The 18,880-nt window shown below is 34.2% G+C and overlaps 1 protein-coding gene across 1 annotated transcript; it reads right to left on the reverse strand.

Moving 5' to 3' along the window:
• Positions 1-17,592: 17,592 nt before the first annotated feature.
• On the reverse strand, positions 17,593-18,312 carry LOC139889659 (uncharacterized mitochondrial protein AtMg00820-like). Its single transcript, XM_071872597.1, has 2 exons — positions 17,988-18,312; positions 17,593-17,645 (listed from the first exon to the last, which is right to left on the reverse strand). Exons 1-2 carry the CDS (start codon positions 18,310-18,312, stop codon positions 17,593-17,595), a joined length of 378 nt encoding a protein of 125 aa, XP_071728698.1.
• Positions 18,313-18,880: the final 568 nt, after the last annotated feature.

The following is an 18,880-nucleotide window of genomic DNA, read 5'->3' on the forward strand; positions in this document are numbered from 1 at the left end:
ATTATGTGATATATTAATCTCTTAGCGCGTTTGATATTATATGATAGATGTCTACCTCTAGAACAAGTCCCATTGACTCACCTAATAATAATGAAGTGTCAAATGTAAATTGGAATGATTCGTGGACTGATTCACAAGTTCCCGAAGAGGAACCGGAAGAAGAGTCGGAACCGGAAGAAGAATCGGAACCGGAAGAAGAATTGGAACCGGAAGAAGAAATAGAACCGGTGGGGGAAATAATAAAATGGTTAAGTAAAAGAGAATCCTCAACCAACCGACCAAGGTTAATTATGGTCAATGGTGTTTCCGCCAAGGAAGCAAAATATTGGGAGGATTACCAATTCTCTGATGAATCGGATTCCGACGAGAATTCTGATGATGTTATAGAAATTACCCCAACTGAATTTAAAAAGGCAAAAGAAAATAATAAGGGAAAGGGTATAAAAATAGAGAAATCTAATTCCAACCCCGATGAACTTTATATGTATCGTCAACCCCCGAAGTCCTTAAGTTGTAACAATGACCCGGGAACCTCTAAACCACCAGGTTTTTCTAAACCAATGTGGATAACGACGGCTCGTATTAGGGGAACATCATATATCCCTAGAAACTTGGCAAAACGAACCAAAACCGAACAAGAAGAAACGAGCGAGTCGGAATAAGATAGTTATATTCGTGTGGTGTAATATATGTAATATAGTGTGCTTATGATTTATGATATATGTAAAAATTGCTTGTATTAATAAGTATTTTTTTTATGAATCTAACTCTTGTCTATTTTACAGTATAAAAACACAAAATGGATAGACAACCCAATATTTTAAGAGACCTACCCGGAGACATGATTGATGAAATCTTGTCTAGAGTCGGTCAGAATTCCTCGGCACAACTATTTAAGGCGAGATCAGTTTGTAAGACATTCGAAGAACGTTCCAAGAATGCCTTGGTTTATAAAAGGCTTTCGTTCGGAAGATGGGGAATATCACATTGGGAAATCCATAAGTTACGATGTGTTTACTTTGACGCATATATTGCGGGGAACCCAAATGCTATTTTACGCAACGGGTTAAGAAATTATTTTGACTCAGTATATCCGAATATAGGACTTCGTGATTTAGAAAAAGCGGCTAACATGCAACATAAAGAAGCATGTTATGCTTACGGGTTAGTAATGTTCGCTTCTCACCAAAGTGAGAACAAGAACATCGGGCTACAACTATTAAACAAAACGTTCCCACAAGTGACGGAGTCGGTAATTGGGGTAAGAAATGAGGTTTTTAGGTTATTACGAGACTGTTGGTCATTACGTAACCCTCGTCCCTTTGATGACGTTACAACATGCTGTCTTATCAACGGCCATAACGGTTATGTTCCACAAGACCAAGGATGGGAAGTAGTCCTAGTAAAACCAGAATGCATGACTTGTTTCTGGACGTATGAATTACGTGTCTTTATTGCCTTTGCTGAACGACTTGTGTACTAGCTAGAATTATCTTCACAACTATCTTGTATCAAAGTTATTGTGTGCTATATTTCATGCTTTATGTAAAATAAGCGGTATTGTAAGTTTGTAAAATATTGTATAAAAGTTTGAACGCGAAATATTATTACAATCAGTTTTTCATATAGAATTGTAGTAGTTGAATTGTATATTAGCTACTAAGTATGAACTTAACGGGTAGGTACTACCCGAATTTAAACTTATAAAATGCTAATATGAAGAAAAAGCTTTTATAAATGAGTTCATATTATGCTACGAAATACTATTAACTACTCTTAATATTCTGTATGATTAACTTGTTCCATTTGACTATTTTGAAGGAAATGGCACCGACTACTCGACACACTGTGAATATGAATGAAGAGGAATTCCGTACTTTTCTAGCTTCAAACATAGCCGCAGTACAGGCTGCGCTACATACCAACAATAACCTTGGATCTGGCAGTACAGGAAATCGTGTAGGATGCACCTACAAAGAATTCACTGCCTGCAAACCTTTGGAATTTGATGGAACCGAAGGACCGATCGGATTGAAACGGTGGACCGAGAAGGTCGAATCGGTGTTTGCCATAAGTAAGTGTACTGAAGAGGACAAAGTGAAGTACGCTACGCATACCTTCACAGGTTCTGCGTTAACATGGTGGAATACCTATCTAGAGCAAGTGGGACAAGATGATGCGTACGCACTACCGTGGTCAGCATTCAAGCACTTGATGAACGAGAAGTACCGTCCCAGAACCGAGGTCAATAAGCTCAAGACAGAACTTAGAGGGTTACGAACCCAAGGATTTGATATTACCACGTACGAAAGACGATTCACAGAATTGTGCCTATTGTGTCCGGGAGCATTCGAAGATGAGGAAGAGAAGATCGACGCGTTTGTGAAAGGATTACCGGAAAGAATCCAAGAAGATATAATTTCACATGAGCCCGCCTCCATACAACAGGCATGTAGAATGGCTCACAAACTAGTGAACCAGATTGAAGAAAGAATTAAAGAACAGACTGCTGAAGAGGCCAATGTGAAGCAAGTCAAAAGAAAGTGGGAGGAAAACGGTGATAAGAATCACCAATACAACAACAACAACAGCAATTACAACAATAATCGCAACAATTATCCCAACAATCGCAACATCAATCGCAACTACAACAAACGGCCCAACAACAACAACAACAACAACAGCAACAACAACTACAACAATTATCCCAACAACAATAATAATCGCAACAACAACAACAATCAGAAGCAGCTATGCCAAAGGTGTGAAAAGTATCACTCGGGGTTCTGCACCAAATTTTGCAACAAGTGTAAAAGAAATGGTCATAGCGCGGCGAAGTGTGAGGTCTACGGACCAGGGGTTAATAGAACGAAAGGAACAAATGGTGTCGGAACGAGTAATGGCGGAGCAAGTAGTGTCGGAGCAAGTTATGCCAATGTAGTTTGTTATCAATGTGGAAAACCGGGCCACATTATTAGAAATTGCCCGAATCAGGAGAACACGAATGGACAAGGCCGCGGAAGAGTTTTCAATATTAATGCGGCAGAGGCACAGGAAGACCCGGAGCTTGTTACGGGTACGTTTCTTATTGACAATAAATCTGCTTACGTTTTATTTGATTCGGGTGCGGATAGAAGCTATATGAGTAGAGATTTTTGTGCTAAATTAAGTTGTCCATTGACGCCTTTGGATAGTAAATTTTTACTCGAATTAGCAAATGGTAAATTAATTTCAGCAGATAATATATGTCGGAATCGAGAAATTAAACTGGTTAGCAAAACATTTAAGATTGATTTGATACTAGTAGAGTTAGGGAGTTTTGATGTGATAATCGGTATGGACTGGTTGAAAGAAGTGAAAGCAGAGATCGTTTGTTACAAAATGGCAATTCGCATTATACGAGAAAAAGGAAAACCCTTAATGGTGTACGGAGAAAAGGGCAACACGAAGCTACATATTATTAGTAATTTGAAGGCACAAAAACTAATAAGAAAAGGTTGCTATGCAGTTCTAGCACACGTCGAGAAAGTACAAACTGAAGAAAAGAGCATCAATGATGTTCCCATTGCAAAAGAATTTCCCGATGTATTTCCGAAAGAATTACCGGGATTACCCCCACATCGATCCGTTGAATTTCAAATAGATCTTGTACCAGGAGCTGCACCAATAGCTCGTGCTCCTTACAGACTCGCACCCAGCGAGATGAAAGAACTGCAAAGCCAATTACAAGAACTTTTAGAGCGTGGTTTCATTCAACCAAGCACATCACCGTGGGGAGCTCCTGTTTTGTTTGTCAAGAAGAAAGATGGTACATTCAGGTTGTGTATCGACTACCGAGAGTTGAACAAACTTACCATCAAGAACCGCTACCCACTACCGAGAATCGACGACTTATTTGATCAACTACAAGGCTCATCTGTTTATTCAAAGATTGACTTACGTTCCGGGTATCATCAAATGCGGGTGAAAGAAGATGATATTCCAAAGACTGCTTTCAGAACACGTTGCGGTCATTACGAGTTTATGGTCATGCCGTTTGGTTTAACTAATGCACCAGCTGTGTTCATGGACCTTATGAACCGAGTGTGTGGATCATACCTTGACAAGTTTGTCATTGTTTTCATTGATGACATACTTATTTACTCAAAGAATGACCAAGAACACGGTGAACATTTGAGAAAGGTGTTAGAAGTATTGAGGAAGGAAGAATTGTACGCTAAGTTTTCAAAGTGTGCATTTTGGTTGGAAGAAGTTCAATTCCTCGGTCACATAGTGAACAAAGAAGGTATTAAGGTGGATTCGGCAAAGATAGAAACTGTTGAAAAGTGGGAAACCCCGAAAACTCCGAAACACATACGCCAGTTTTTAGGACCAGCTGGTTACTACAGAAGGTTCATCCAAGACTTTTCCAGAATAGCAAAACCCTTGACTGCATTAACGCATAAAGGGAAGAAATTTGAATGGAATGATGAACAAGAGAAAGCGTTTCAGTTATTGAAGAAAAAGCTAACTACGGCACCTATATTGTCATTGCCTGAAGGGAATGATGATTTTATGATTTATTGTGACGCATCAAAGCAAGGTCTCGGTTGTGTATTAATGCAACGAACGAAGGTGATTGCTTATGCGTCTAGACAATTGAAGATTCACGAACAAAATTATGCGACGCATGATTTGGAATTAGGCGCGGTTGTTTTTGCATTAAAGACTTGGAGGCACTACTTATATGGGGTCAAAAGTATTATATATACCGACCACAAAAGTCTTCAACACATATTTAATCAGAAACAACTGAATATGAGGCAGCGTAGGTGGATTGAATTATTGAATGATTACGACTTTGAGATTCGTTAAAACCCGGGGAAGGCAAATGTGGTAGCCGATGCCTTGAGCAGGAAGGACAGAGAACCCATTCGAGTAAAATCTATGAATATAATGATTCATAATAACCTTACTACTCAAATAAAGGAGGCGCAACAAGGAGTTTTAAAAGAGAGAAATTTAAAGGATGAAATACCCAAAGGATCGGATAAGCATCTTAATATTCGGGAAGACGGAACCCGGTATAGGGCTGAAAGGATTTGGGTACCAAAATTTGGAGATATGAGAGAAATGGTACTTAGAGAAGCTCATAAAACCAGATACTCAATACATCCTGGAACGGGGAAGATGTACAAGGATCTCAAGAAACATTTTTGATGGCCGGGTATGAAAGCCGATGTTGCTAAATACGTAGGAGAATGTTTGACGTGTTCTAAGGTCAAAGCTGAGCATCAGAAACCATCAGGTCTACTTCAACAACCCAAAATCCCAGAATGGAAATGGGAAAACATTACCATGGATTTCATCACTAAATTGCCAAGGACTGCAAGTGGTTTTGATACTATTTGGGTAATAGTTGATCGTCTCACCAAATCAGCACACTTCCTGCCAATAAGAGAAGATGACAAGATGGAGAAGTTAGCACGACCGTATTTGAAGGAAGTCGTCTCCAGACATGGAATACCAATCTCTATTATCTCTGATAGGGATGGCAGATTTATTTCAAGATTCTGGCAGACATTACAGCAAGCATTAGGAACTCGTCTAGACATGAGTACTGCCTATCATCCACAAACTGATGGGCAGAGCGAAAGGATGATACAAACGCTTGAAGACATGCTACGAGCATGTGTTATTGATTTCGGAAACAGTTGGGATCGACATCTACCGTTAGCAGAATTTTCCTACAACAGCAGCTACCATTCAAGCATTGAGATGGCGCCGTTTGAAGCACTTTATGGTAGAAAGTGCAGGTCTCCGATTTGTTGGAGTGAAGTGGGGGATAGACAGATTACGGGTCCGGAGATTATACAAGAAACTACCGAGAAGATCATCCAAATTCAACAACGGTTGAAAACCGCCCAAAGTCGACAAAAGAGCTACGCTGACATTAAAAGAAAAGATATAGAATTTGAAATTGGAGAGATGGTCATGCTTAAAGTTGCACCTTGGAAAGGTGTTGTTCGATTTGGTAAACGAGGGAAATTAAATCCAAGGTATATTGGACCATTCAAGATTATTGATCGTGTCGGACCAGTAGCTTACCGACTTGAGTTACCTCAACAACTCGCGGCTGTACATAACACTTTCCACGTCTCGAATTTGAAGAAATGTTTTGCTAAAGAAGATCTCACTATTCCGTTAGATGAAATCCAAATCAACGAAAAACTTCAATTCATCGAAGAACCCGCCGAAATAATGGATCGTGAGGTTAAAAGACTTAAGCAAAACAAGATACCAATTGTTAAGGTTCGATGGAATGCTCATAGAGGACCCGAGTTCACCTGGGAGCATGAATATCAGATGAAGAAGAAATACCCGCATCTATTTCCAAAAGATTCGTCAACACCTTCAACAGCTTAAAATTTCGGGACGAAATTTATTTAACGGGTAGGTATTGTAGTGACCCGAACTTTTCCATGTTTATATATATTAATTGAGATTGATATTTACATGATTAAATGTTTCCAACATGTTAAACAATCAAACTTGTTAAGACTTGATTAATGGAAATATGTTTCATATAGACAATTGACCACCCAAGTTGACCGGTGATTCACGAACGTTAAAACTTGTAAAAACTATATGATGACATATATATGGATATATATATAGTTAACATGATACTATGATAAGTAAACATATCATTAAGTATATTAACAATGAACTACATATGTAAAAACAAGACTACTAACTTAATGATTTTTAAACGAGACATATATGTAACGATTATCGTTGTAAAGACGTTTAATGTATATATATCATATTAAGAGATATTCATACATGATAATATCATGATAATATAATAATTTAAAATCTCATTTGATATTATAAACATTGGGTTAACAACATTTAACAAGATCGTTAACCTAAAGGTTTCAAAACAACACTTACATGTAACGACTAACGATGACTTAACGAATCAGTTAAAATGTATATACATGTAGTGTTTTAATATGTATTTATACACTTTTGGAAGACTTCAATACACTTATGAAAATACTTCTACTTAACAAAAATACTTACAATTACATCCTCGTTCAGTTTCATCAACAATTCTACTCGTATGCACCCGTATTCGTACTCGTACAATACACAGCTTTTAGATGTATGTACTATTGGTATATACACTCCAATGATCAGCTCTTAGCAGCCCATGTGAGTCACCTAACACATGTGGGAACCATCATTTGGCAACTAGCATGAAATATCTCATAAAATTACAAAAATATGAGAAATCATTCATGACTTATTTACATGAAAACAAAATTACATATCCTTTATATCTAATCCATACACCAACGACCAAAAACACCTACAAACACTTTCATTCTTCAATTTTCTTCATCTAATTGATCTCTCTCAAGTTCTATCTTCAAGTTCTAAGTGTTCTTCATATATTCTACAAGTTCTAGTTACATAAAATCAAGAATACTTTCAAGTTTGCTAGCTCACTTCCAATCTTGTAAGGTGATCATCCAACCTCAAGAAATCTTTGTTTCTTACAGTAGGTTATCATTCTAATACAAGGTAATAATCATATTCAAACTTTGGTTCAATTTCTATAACTATAACAATCTTATTTCAAGTGATGATCTTACTTGAACTTGTTTTCGTGTCATGATTCTGCTTCAAGAACTTCGAGCCATCCAAGGATTCATTGAAGTTAGATCCATTTTTCTCTTTTCCAGTAGGTTTATCCAAGGAACTTAAGGTAGTAATGATGTTCATAACATCATTCGATTCATACATATAAAGCTATCTTATTCGAAGGTTTAAACTTGTAATCACTAGAACATAGTTTAGTTAATTCTAAACTTGTTCGCAAACAAAAGTTAATCCTTCTAACTTGACTTTTAAAATCAAATAAAAATATGTTCTATATCTATATGATATGCTAACTTAATGATTTAAAACCTGGAAACACGAAAAACACCGTAAAACCGGATTTACGCCGTCGTAGTAACACCGCGGGCTGTTTTGGGTTAGTTAATTAAAAACTATGATAAACTTTGATTTAAAAGTTGTTATTCTGAGAAAATGATTGTTATTATGAACATGAAACTATATCCAAAAATTATGGTTAAACTCAAAGTGGAAGTATGTTTTCTAAAATGGTCATCTAGACGTCGTTCTTTCGACTGAAATGACTACCTTTACAAAAACGACTTGTAATTTATTTTTCCGACTATAAACCTATACTTTTTCTGTTTAGATTCATAAAATAGAGTTCAATATGAAACCATAGCAATTTGATTCACTCAAAACGGATTTAAAATGAAGAAGTTATGGGTAAAACAAGATTGGATAATTTTTCTCATTTTAGCTACGTGAAAATTGGTAATAAATCTATTCCAACCATAACTTAATCAACTTGTATTGTATATTATGTAATCTTGAGATACCATAGACACGTATACAATGTTTCGACCTATCATGTCGACACATCTATATATATTTCGGAACAACCATAGACACTCTATATGTGAATGTTGGAGTTAGCTATACAGGGTTGAGGTTGATTCCAAAATATATATAGTTTGAGTTGTGATCAATACTGAGATACGTATACACTGGGTCGTGGATTGATTCAAGATAATATTTATCGATTTATTTCTGTACATCTAACTGTAGACAACTAGTTGTAGGTTACTAACGAGGACAGCTGACTTAATAAACTTAAAACATCAAAATATATTAAAAGTGTTGTAAATATATTTTGAACATACTTTGATATATATGTATATATTGTTATAGGTTCGTGAATCAACCAGTGGCCAAGTCTTACTTCCCGACGAAGTAAAAATCTGTGAAAGTGAGTTATAGTCCCACTTTTAAAATCTAATATTTTTGGGATGAGAATACATGCAGGTTTTATAAATGATTTACAAAATAGACACAAGTACGTGAAACTACATTCTATGGTTGAATTATCGAAATCGAATATGCCCCTTTTTATTAAGTCTGGTAATCTAAGAATTAGGGAACAGACACCCTAATTGATGCGAATCCTAAAGATAGATCTATCGGGCCCAACAAGCCAAAATCCAAAGTACCGGATGCTTTAGTACTTCGAAATTTATATCATATCCGAAGGGTGTCCCGGAATGATGGGGATATTCTTATATATGCATCTTGTTAATGTCGGTTACCAGGTGTTCACCATATGAATGACTTTTATCTCTATGTATGGGATGTGTATTGAAATATGAAATCTTGTGGTCTATTATTATGATTTGATATATAGGTTAAACCTATAACTCACCAACATTTTTATTGACATTTTAAGCATGTTTATTCTCAGGTGATTATTAAGAGCTTCCGCTGTCGCATACTTAAATAAGGACGAGATTTGGAGTCCATGCTTGTATGATATTGTGTAAAAACTGCATTCAAGAAACTTATTTTGTTGTAACATATTTTTATTGTAAACCATTATGTAATGGTCGTGTGTAAACAGGATATTTTAGATTATCATTAATTGATAATCTACGTAAAGCTTTTTAAACCTTTATTGATGAAATAAAGGTTATGGTTTGTTTTGAAATGAATGCAGTCTTTGAAAAACGTCTCATATAGAGGTCAAAACCTCGCAACGAAATCAATTAATATGGAACGTTTTTAATCAATAAGAACGGGACATTTCAACTAGCTAGCAATCCAAACTCTGAAATAACTTTCAAACAATATTTTCTTTGTGTCATAGAAAGACCATTACCTTTATCAAGTAACTCAATACCAAGAAAGTATTTTAACAAACCTAAATCTTTAACTTTAAACTTTGTTTGCAAAAAAAAATTACACTTTTCTATATGTTCAGTACTATTACCAGTTATCACAATATCATCAACATAAATAATGTGCAAAAGTGTGTAGTGCTTAATTTGCCTTTTCAAACTTTTAAATTTATATAACCTTTATTTAATACACTTTTAACACCCTAACGAGCGACAAGACCTGGTCAGATGTAGTATTTTAGCTTATCGTCCCAAAAGAGCGTAGATGCGTTTTTAAGTTGGTTTATTATATAGCTTAGGTCTTATTAAAGAACTAAAGATAGATTTTTATATGTTTTTAGATTGTAGATTCTTATCTCTTAGGAAAAAGATGATTTAAGATACGTTTTTAATGAATAAAAATAACAAATGCTTAGTCAAAGAAAAATAAAGAAACAATTAAATAATAAAAGTAGCTACATGAACGAATAACTTCTAAGGAAATCATATTAGGCAAGTTTCATAACTTATATTAACACAAATCAAGATATTAATCATAGACAAACTATTATCCCTATACAGGTTAAGGCAAGTGTTGCATGGTAGGACTTAAAGCATATGCTAGACACGTGATGTTCATGGCTAACATCTCAATTCTTTGTATTCAATTCAATTACATATTAAATTAATCTTATGATGCGGATTAATTAACATGCAAATAGATTGACAAATATATAAACTATTAAACATCAAGTAGATCAACTCAAGTTACTAGCTGAAAGTTAATTTGTACTCGGTTCACATGCAATCATTAACCAAACACATCCAAACGGAGGATTTTTGACTAAGCCTAACAATATTAAATTTTATTATATAAGTGTAACTCAAATTCAACAAATTTATCACTAACCATGTTGTTTAACTTAATTGCATGCAATCCAATTTAACAAGTTTGATTCACTAGATCTAAACAAGTAGCATGAATCGAATAATAGATCATTGGATTAAGTGCTAATCAATCCTAAAATCAAGTTATTTAGTTATTAAGCATGGCAAACAAGCATATTAAAACATGGAAGATGCAAAAAAGTTTAAACAATCATCACAGAAACTCAAGTTATATAGATCTGGAAAAACCAGGAACTGCACAAAAGTAAGCACGAAGCCAGCGGCTTTGTGCCAGTCAAGCCGGCGGCTTGGACTGGCGAAGCCGGCGGCTTCATCTGATTCCCAGAAAAAGTTAGTTTTCGTCCACGTAACCACTATAAACGTTTAGTTCATAGTGGTAGACGAACACATAATAAAAACAATAATTAAAATGCGATAATAAAAGTAAATTGATAAAGACATGTACCTTAAAAGGTAAATTAAAAGATAACTTTGATTAATAACTTGAATACAACTTGTAATTGAAACCCTAAAACCAAGAGTTTTCGTTTTTGGTGAAAAACCTAGGATAAAATGAAAAGTTACATACAAAACTGATACAAGAGGCCTCTATTTATAGTTTTCAAAAATGGTGGCCCAAGCCGGCGGTTTCAGAGAGAAGCCGGCGGCTTCACTATGTTGGTTACTCCTTCTGCAAGTTTAACGTAGCTAGCAAGTTAAAAAATGCGTATCTGCCTTAGGCCAAACCGGCGGCTTCAGTGTCAAGCCGACGACTTCATTGATCTGTAATCTTTTTGATTTCGTTGCCTTTTTTTTTAACTTTTCTTAGGCTTTAAGTACACGAAACTGGCTTAAGGCGATGACTTCAGTTGTTAGCCGGCGATTTCACTGCTATATTATGATTTCTGGTGTTTTATGCAATGTTCTGGAACTTTCTGAACTTTATCACCTAAGCCTGCGGCTTCAAGCCTTCATGCCGGCGGCTTCATTTCACTTTCTACAACTTTTAACTGTTTTTTGATCATGTTTAATACATAACTTAAACAAAAACATTAGAAATACATTTGTCCCCATTTTTACCCATTTTAGTATGTTTAAGTATTAAAGCAACTTTAAAATAATAAGATAACTCCTTAAAATGTTATCAAAATTCTATATAATTTAGGAGTTATCAAATTCTCCACACTTAAGCTTTTACTTGTCCTCAAGTAAATTATATGAAAAACCTTTAAATAAATCAAGAGATGGCCCTTAGGTTGGATTTTTATACATATAACTTTTCAATTACCCAAACCATGCCCTTGTCTATTATAGTTCATAAATGTTAAGTTTAAAATTAGATTGTGGAATGTTAGATGGATGATTTTTATGACAATCGTCTCCATAAAATTTGGAGTTTAAGTGCAATAAGAATAAGCTTTTATACCTTCAGTGGTCCATGCTTATTATGACATATGGTAGTGGCTATAAGTTTGCAATCGTTTCTTAATTTTTTGGTATAATAATTAAATATATAGAATAATGTACAACGAGGTTTTCTTTCTTTAAGTTTCGGGTATGAAAGTATCATCAGTGTAATGATAACTTCCTTGACTTGTCAAAGGTGAAAATGCATAAGCATTTTTAATTAATGGATGATGTTTATATTATTATGAATTTATGCACTATTAATAGGTAAAATAATCTTTACATTGAATTTACATGTTCTTTTTTATGTAATGAACCTAAAACAATTTTGAAGGTGATTAACTTAGTTTAATTCTTAATGGGAACTTTTATCTCTTGAAAAATTTGAAAAAGTTTAAAAATTTTCGAATTTTCATAATTTTAACAATTTTTTCACAATTTTAAACTATTTTTTCTATTTTTTAGAATTTAAATGAATAATCACTTCCCTCCCCACACTTAGATTATGCAATGTCCTCATTTGCATTTATAATTCAAAATATTAATAAATGAAAGACATAATTGTAAATAAGAGAAAGAGTGATGTTACTTGACTGTAGGATCGCAGAACAATTGCAGAATTGATATCTTTGTATTCGAGATAGACAAGTTAACAGAAATTATTAAACAATACAAAATATAACACAAACATAATCTTTATTAATAACTTTATCACTTTAACACTTTAATACTTAGGAGCTATATTTCTCTTACATTCATAATTAGAAATTAAATATAATCAAACATATAGAAAACAAAACAAAATCCTAATAAGACATATAGGGATAGGTAGTTTTGATTATAGAGTCAGTTGCGCGACTCGTTCTTCTATCGAGATTACTTCTTAGGCTTATTCTCCCCACTCTTGTTTCTTTATATCTCATTCAACATCTTAATTTGCTCTAAGAAACTCAATATGGTATCAAAACCCTTACGAAAAGAAAGTTCAAATTTTACATTTAAATCATGGATTTGCCTCCTCACTTCTTCACTAATCTTATATTGTTGAATTCCATCACTACTTTATCAATAGTAAGCTCATCATTATATTCTTTATCTTTCTCAACTCTAACCATTTTCACATTTGTTCTCGGAACCCTAGATCTAGGCACTAAAGGAATGGACTCAACAAGCGCACCATAACGAATAACCAGAGTATTGTTTTCATAGTTAATGGTTGCTCGAGCAGTAGCTAGAAACGGAGATCCCAAAAGTAACTGAGTGATAGGATCTTCTTTCATGTCCATGACCATAAAATTAACTTTGTAAAAAGCATAACTAACAACGACTTCAACTTCTTTAATGATTCCCAACAGTTTTTGCAAACGGTTATAGGCAAAGCAAACAATCCCTTGGATAGGCTCTAGAGATGGCAATCCTAGGTGATTGTAGACAGAAAATGGCATAACTTTAATGCTAGAACCAGTATCGGCTAATCCCACAATCGGAATGGGACCACGAATTAAGCAAGGAATATGAAACTCCCCTGGATCGGAACAAACAAAGGGAAACTCAGGTTTTTCGGGTAGAACTACTTCATCAACTACGAACGAATAAAAAGGGCGAAAACCTTCATTTTCTCGTTCCTTCAATTTTTCCATGAGTTCAGGTAACCAATCCGCATCGAAAATACACTCGGATTTTTCACTAGACACATCATCATTCTCACGAGCTTTTTCATCTACTTCTTCCTCATGAAACAACTCATGCATAAAAATAACCTCATCTCGATTTAGACCTTGAAATTTAGCATCTTTGGACTTATCTTCCTCATTCGCAGTTAACTTCTTAATTTTTTGATCATATTAATATTCTACCATTTCAAATTCCCACAGATATCTCAAACTAGGTTCATAAACATCAACCCTATTCACCTCTCTAACCACATTAACCTTCTCAAAATGAACCTCCTTCGATTTTTTAGATTCAGCTGGAACTTTTCCTTCGACAAGTTAAAACAACTTAGTAACATTGCGTTCTAAGTTTTGAATAGATGCTTGATGATTATTTTTCACTTGGGAAATTTGAGCTTTTATGTTATCATTAGCTTCATTTTGATTCTTGATGAAAGTTAGGATGCTTTCTTCAAGATTGGATTTCTTTTCGGGTTGAACATTAGGAGACGAATTTGAAATGAAGGGCGCTCTAACGGGATAGAAACCAAGTGGATTTTTATTATTATTAGGAAATGGTGCATTATAGTTATTACGATAATTTGGATTTCCTCCTTAATATTGATTCACATAAGAGACGTTCTCGACCTGTTCCATAGTAAGACTAGCAACATAATCTTTCGTAGCATGATGACCTTGGCATTTTTCACAACCTACCTTAATTACATGCATCTCTTTAGTAATCTTTTCTATGTGTCTTCCTAAATTACCCAACTATGCATTCATAGCTTTAATTACATCCTCTGAATCATAGCTCACGGATTTGACAAAACGGGATATATCTAAGTCTTGATGTCATTCATGGGAATGAGCTGCTAACTTATTAATCAACGATTCAGCTTCTTCGGCAGTTTTACTCATGATATTACCTCCAGCAGACGTATCAATCTCTCTTCTCATAGTTATGTCACAACCTTTATAGAAAGTAGTTACCTTTTTAAATGTTGTCAAACCATGTTGTGGACATCCCCTAAGCAATTGACCAAATCTAACCCACGCAGAGTAAAGTGTCTCGTTAGATTTCTGACAAAAATTAGCAATTTCAGTTTGAAGGGTGACAATTTTGGATGCGGGAAAGAAACGAGTTAAAAACTTTTCAACCATAGTATCCCAACTAGTGATATCTCCTTCGGGCAATGAATTTAACCACGCTTTAGCTTCATCTTTTAATGACCACATAAATAAACGAAGATAGATTTTATTACTTTCAACATTAGAGGTATTAAACAAATTGCAAATATCCTTAAAGTTTCGAATGTGCGCATTAGCATCTTCTTTTTCAGTTCCCCTAAATTGGTTATCCTTTAGTAAGTGAAAGATAGGACCCTTAATATCGAAATTTTCAGTTATAGTTGGCTGAGTAATAGTGTGACCTAATCCTTCCCGACCTGCTTTCATTAACGCTTCCATTGAATTTTCGGTAGTCATTTCAATGTCCGAATCAAAAAGAGATCCCAAATTATTAGAATCAGGACTAGTAGGTGGACTAGACAATGGACTATCTTTAGTTTGAGAAGTATTTTCTTCATCGAAGTTTAATTTCCTAACAATGTTCGGTTCTTTAGAATGTTTAAATAATATATCAGGATCGGGCAACATATCTTCTAAGACGGGATTCTTGGATCAGGTATTCATGTGATCTAAAATTATAAAAAGAAATATTTTAGGAGAAAACTCTTTAGACCTTAGGATATGAAGGCAATTTAACTTTAATCTTAATACGATCCTTGTATTTATTATTGAGTTTATATTTATGAAAATATATGGAACATGTTTTAATATATTAATATAATTTAAATTAATAAATATAATAATAAATATTAATGACACAACTATAAATATTAAATACCAACTTTTATCGCATAACAACGAATAATCAAACATAAATCAGCCTATTGAATCTTTCAATACTTAAGTGACCGTCAATGTCTAGGTTTAAGCAGGAGCCTTTAAATTGGAACCCCATCAACCATCCCCTAAAGGAGGACCATCGTCATTTGATTTCAAGAAATATCAATAACCAAAATATATCCAATTTCTGTATTTACCACGCTCCCCGGCAGCGGTGCCAAAAAGTTGATGCACAAAAGTGTGTAGTGCTTAATTCGCCTTTTCAAACTTTTACATTTATATAACTTTTATTTAATACACTTAACACCCTAACGGGCAAGAAGACCAGTCAGATGTAGTATTTTAGGTTATCGTTCCAAGAGAGCGTAGATGCGTTATTAAGTTGGTTTATTATATAGCTTAGCTCTTATTAAAGAACTAAAGATAGATTTTTATATGTTTTTAGGTTGTAGATTCTTATCTCTTAGGAAAGAGATGATTTAAGATACGTTTTTAATGAATAAAAATAAAAATGCTTAATCAAAGAAAAATAAAGAAACAATTAAATAATAAAAGTAGCTACATGAGTGAATAACTTCTAAGGGAATCATATTAGGCAAGTTTCATAACTTATGTTAACACAAATCAAGATATTAATCATAGACCAACTATTATCCCTAAACAGGTTAAGACAAGTGTTGCATATCATTCAATAGGTAGGACTTAAAGCATATGCTAGACACGTGATGTTCATGGCTAACATCTCAATTCTTAGTATTCAATTTAATTACATGATACATATTAAATTAATCTTATGATGCGGATTAATTAACAAGCAAATAGATTGACAAATATATAAACTATTAAACATCAACTAGATCAACTCAAGTTACTAACTGAAAGTTAATTTATAGTCGGTTCTCATGCAATCATTAACCAAACACATCCAAACGGAGGATCTTCGACTAAGCCTAACAATATTAAATTCTATTATATAAGTGTAACTCAAATTCAATAAATTTATCACTAACCATGTTGTTAAACTTAATTGCATGTAATCCAATTTAACAAGTTTGATTGAATAGATCTAAACAAGTAGCATGAATCGAATAATAGATCGTTGGATTAAGTGCTAATCAATCCTAAAATCAAGTTATTTAGTTATTAAGCATGGCAAACAAGCATATTAAAACATGGCAGATTCAAAACAGTTTAAACAATCATCACTGAAACTCAAGTGATACAGATCTGGAAAAACCAGGAACTGCATAAAAGTAAGCACGAAGCCGGCGGCTTTGTGCCAGTCAAGCCGGCGGCTTGGAATGGTAAAGCCGGCGTCTTCATCTGATTCCTAGACAAAGTTAGTTTTTGTCCACGTAACCACTATGAACGTTTAGTTCATAGTGGTAGACGAACAAATAATAAAAACGGTAATTAAAATGCGATAATAAAAGTAAATTGATAAAGGCATGTACCTTAAAAGGTAAATTGAAAGTTAACTTTGATTAATAACTTGATTACAACTTGTAATTGAAACCCTAAAACTAAGTGTTTTCATTTTTGGTGAAAACCCTAAGATAAAACGAAAAGTTACATACAAAACTGATACAAGAGGCCTCTATTTATAGTTTTTAAAAACGAAGGCCCAAGCCGGCGGCTTCAGAGGGAAGCCGGCGGCTTCACTATGTCGGTTACTCCTTCTGCAAGTTTAACATAGCCAGCAAGTTGAAAAATGCGTATCTGCCTTAGGCCAAGCCGGTGGCTTCAGTGTCAAGTCGGCGGCTTCAGTGTCAAGCCGGCGACTTCACTGATCTGCAATCTTTTTGATTTCGTTGCCTTTTTTAAGTTTTCTTGGGCTTTAAGTACACGAAACTGGCTTAAGCGGACAGCTTCAGTAGTAAGCCGGCGGCTTCACTGCTATCTTACGATTTCTGGTGTTTTATGCAATGTTCTGAAACTTTCTGAACTTTATCACCTAAGTCGACGGCTTCATGCCTTCATGCCGGCGGCTTCATTTCACTTTCTGCAACTTTTAACTGTTTTTTTGATCCTGTTTAATATATAACTTAAACAAAAACATTAGAAATACCTTTTTCCCCATTTTTACCCATTTTAGTGTGTTTAAGTATTAAAACGGCTAAAAAATAATAAGATAACTCCTTAAAATGTTATCAAAATTCTGTATAATTTAGGAGTTATCAATAAACTAACAAAATAATACAACAATTTTTAGTTCTCTTAACAAACAAAGAATAATCATTAACACTTTGAGTAAATCCATATTCAAACAAAGCATCACAAAATTTCTCATTCCATTTTCTAGGAGCTTGTTTTAAACAATAAAGAGATTTGACAAGTTTACAAACTCTTGTGTCATTTTTATCAAAATAACCTTCAGGAAGTGACATATACACATCTTCAGCTAAGTCACCATATAAAAAAGCATTATTAATATCAAGTTGATATAAAGACCAACTGTTTTGAATAGCAACAGTAATAACAGTTCTAACAGTGACCATTTTAACAACAGGAGAAAAGGTTTCATCAAAGTCTAACCCTTCTCTTTGATTATAACCTTTAGCAACTAACCTAGCTTTATATCTCTCAATCTCACCAGTAGATTTATATTTAATTCTATAAACCCATTTACTACCTATATTTCTACCTTTAGGTAAATCAGTTATAACCCAAGTATTATTTCTATTAAGAGCTTCCATCTCTTTATTCATAGCTTTAACCTTGTTCTTGTCTTTGGAAGCCTCAAGGTATGATTTAGGTTCATGTCCTCTATTTAAACTGGTTACAAAATAGTAATTTTTAGAACCAAGTTTTCGAATAGTTTATATAATTATGAAGACCATATTTTACCTTATTATCACCGACATAATCATTTAATCTTGAAGGTAAAGTAGTTTTTCTACTAATTCTCCTTAAATTTTCAGTAACTTCTGTTGTTGATTCAACACCAGAAGTGCCCTCAGGGACAACATTTTGTCCAACGGATGTTCCTTCATAAGAAGTTGCATGTTTCCCTCACTTATTGATTCCAATGAATCAACTTGTATAGCATGTCTGCCATCATCCATAGGACTGTTTCTCCCTTCATCATTGGGACTTATAAAATCATTGTTGTCTAAAATAGAAGTATCACTTAAATCTTTTTCATTTATAATTTCATACATAACAAAATCAAAAAAGTTCAAGTGGTTTAAATTGTTTTCATCAAGATTAACTTTGTAAACAGAATCAAGTTTGAAAGGGTAAATATGTTCGTAAAACTTTACA

Source organism: Rutidosis leptorrhynchoides, chromosome 2 (genome assembly GCF_046630445.1).
Source record: "Rutidosis leptorrhynchoides isolate AG116_Rl617_1_P2 chromosome 2, CSIRO_AGI_Rlap_v1, whole genome shotgun sequence".
Classification (NCBI taxonomy): domain Eukaryota; kingdom Viridiplantae; phylum Streptophyta; class Magnoliopsida; order Asterales; family Asteraceae; genus Rutidosis; species Rutidosis leptorrhynchoides.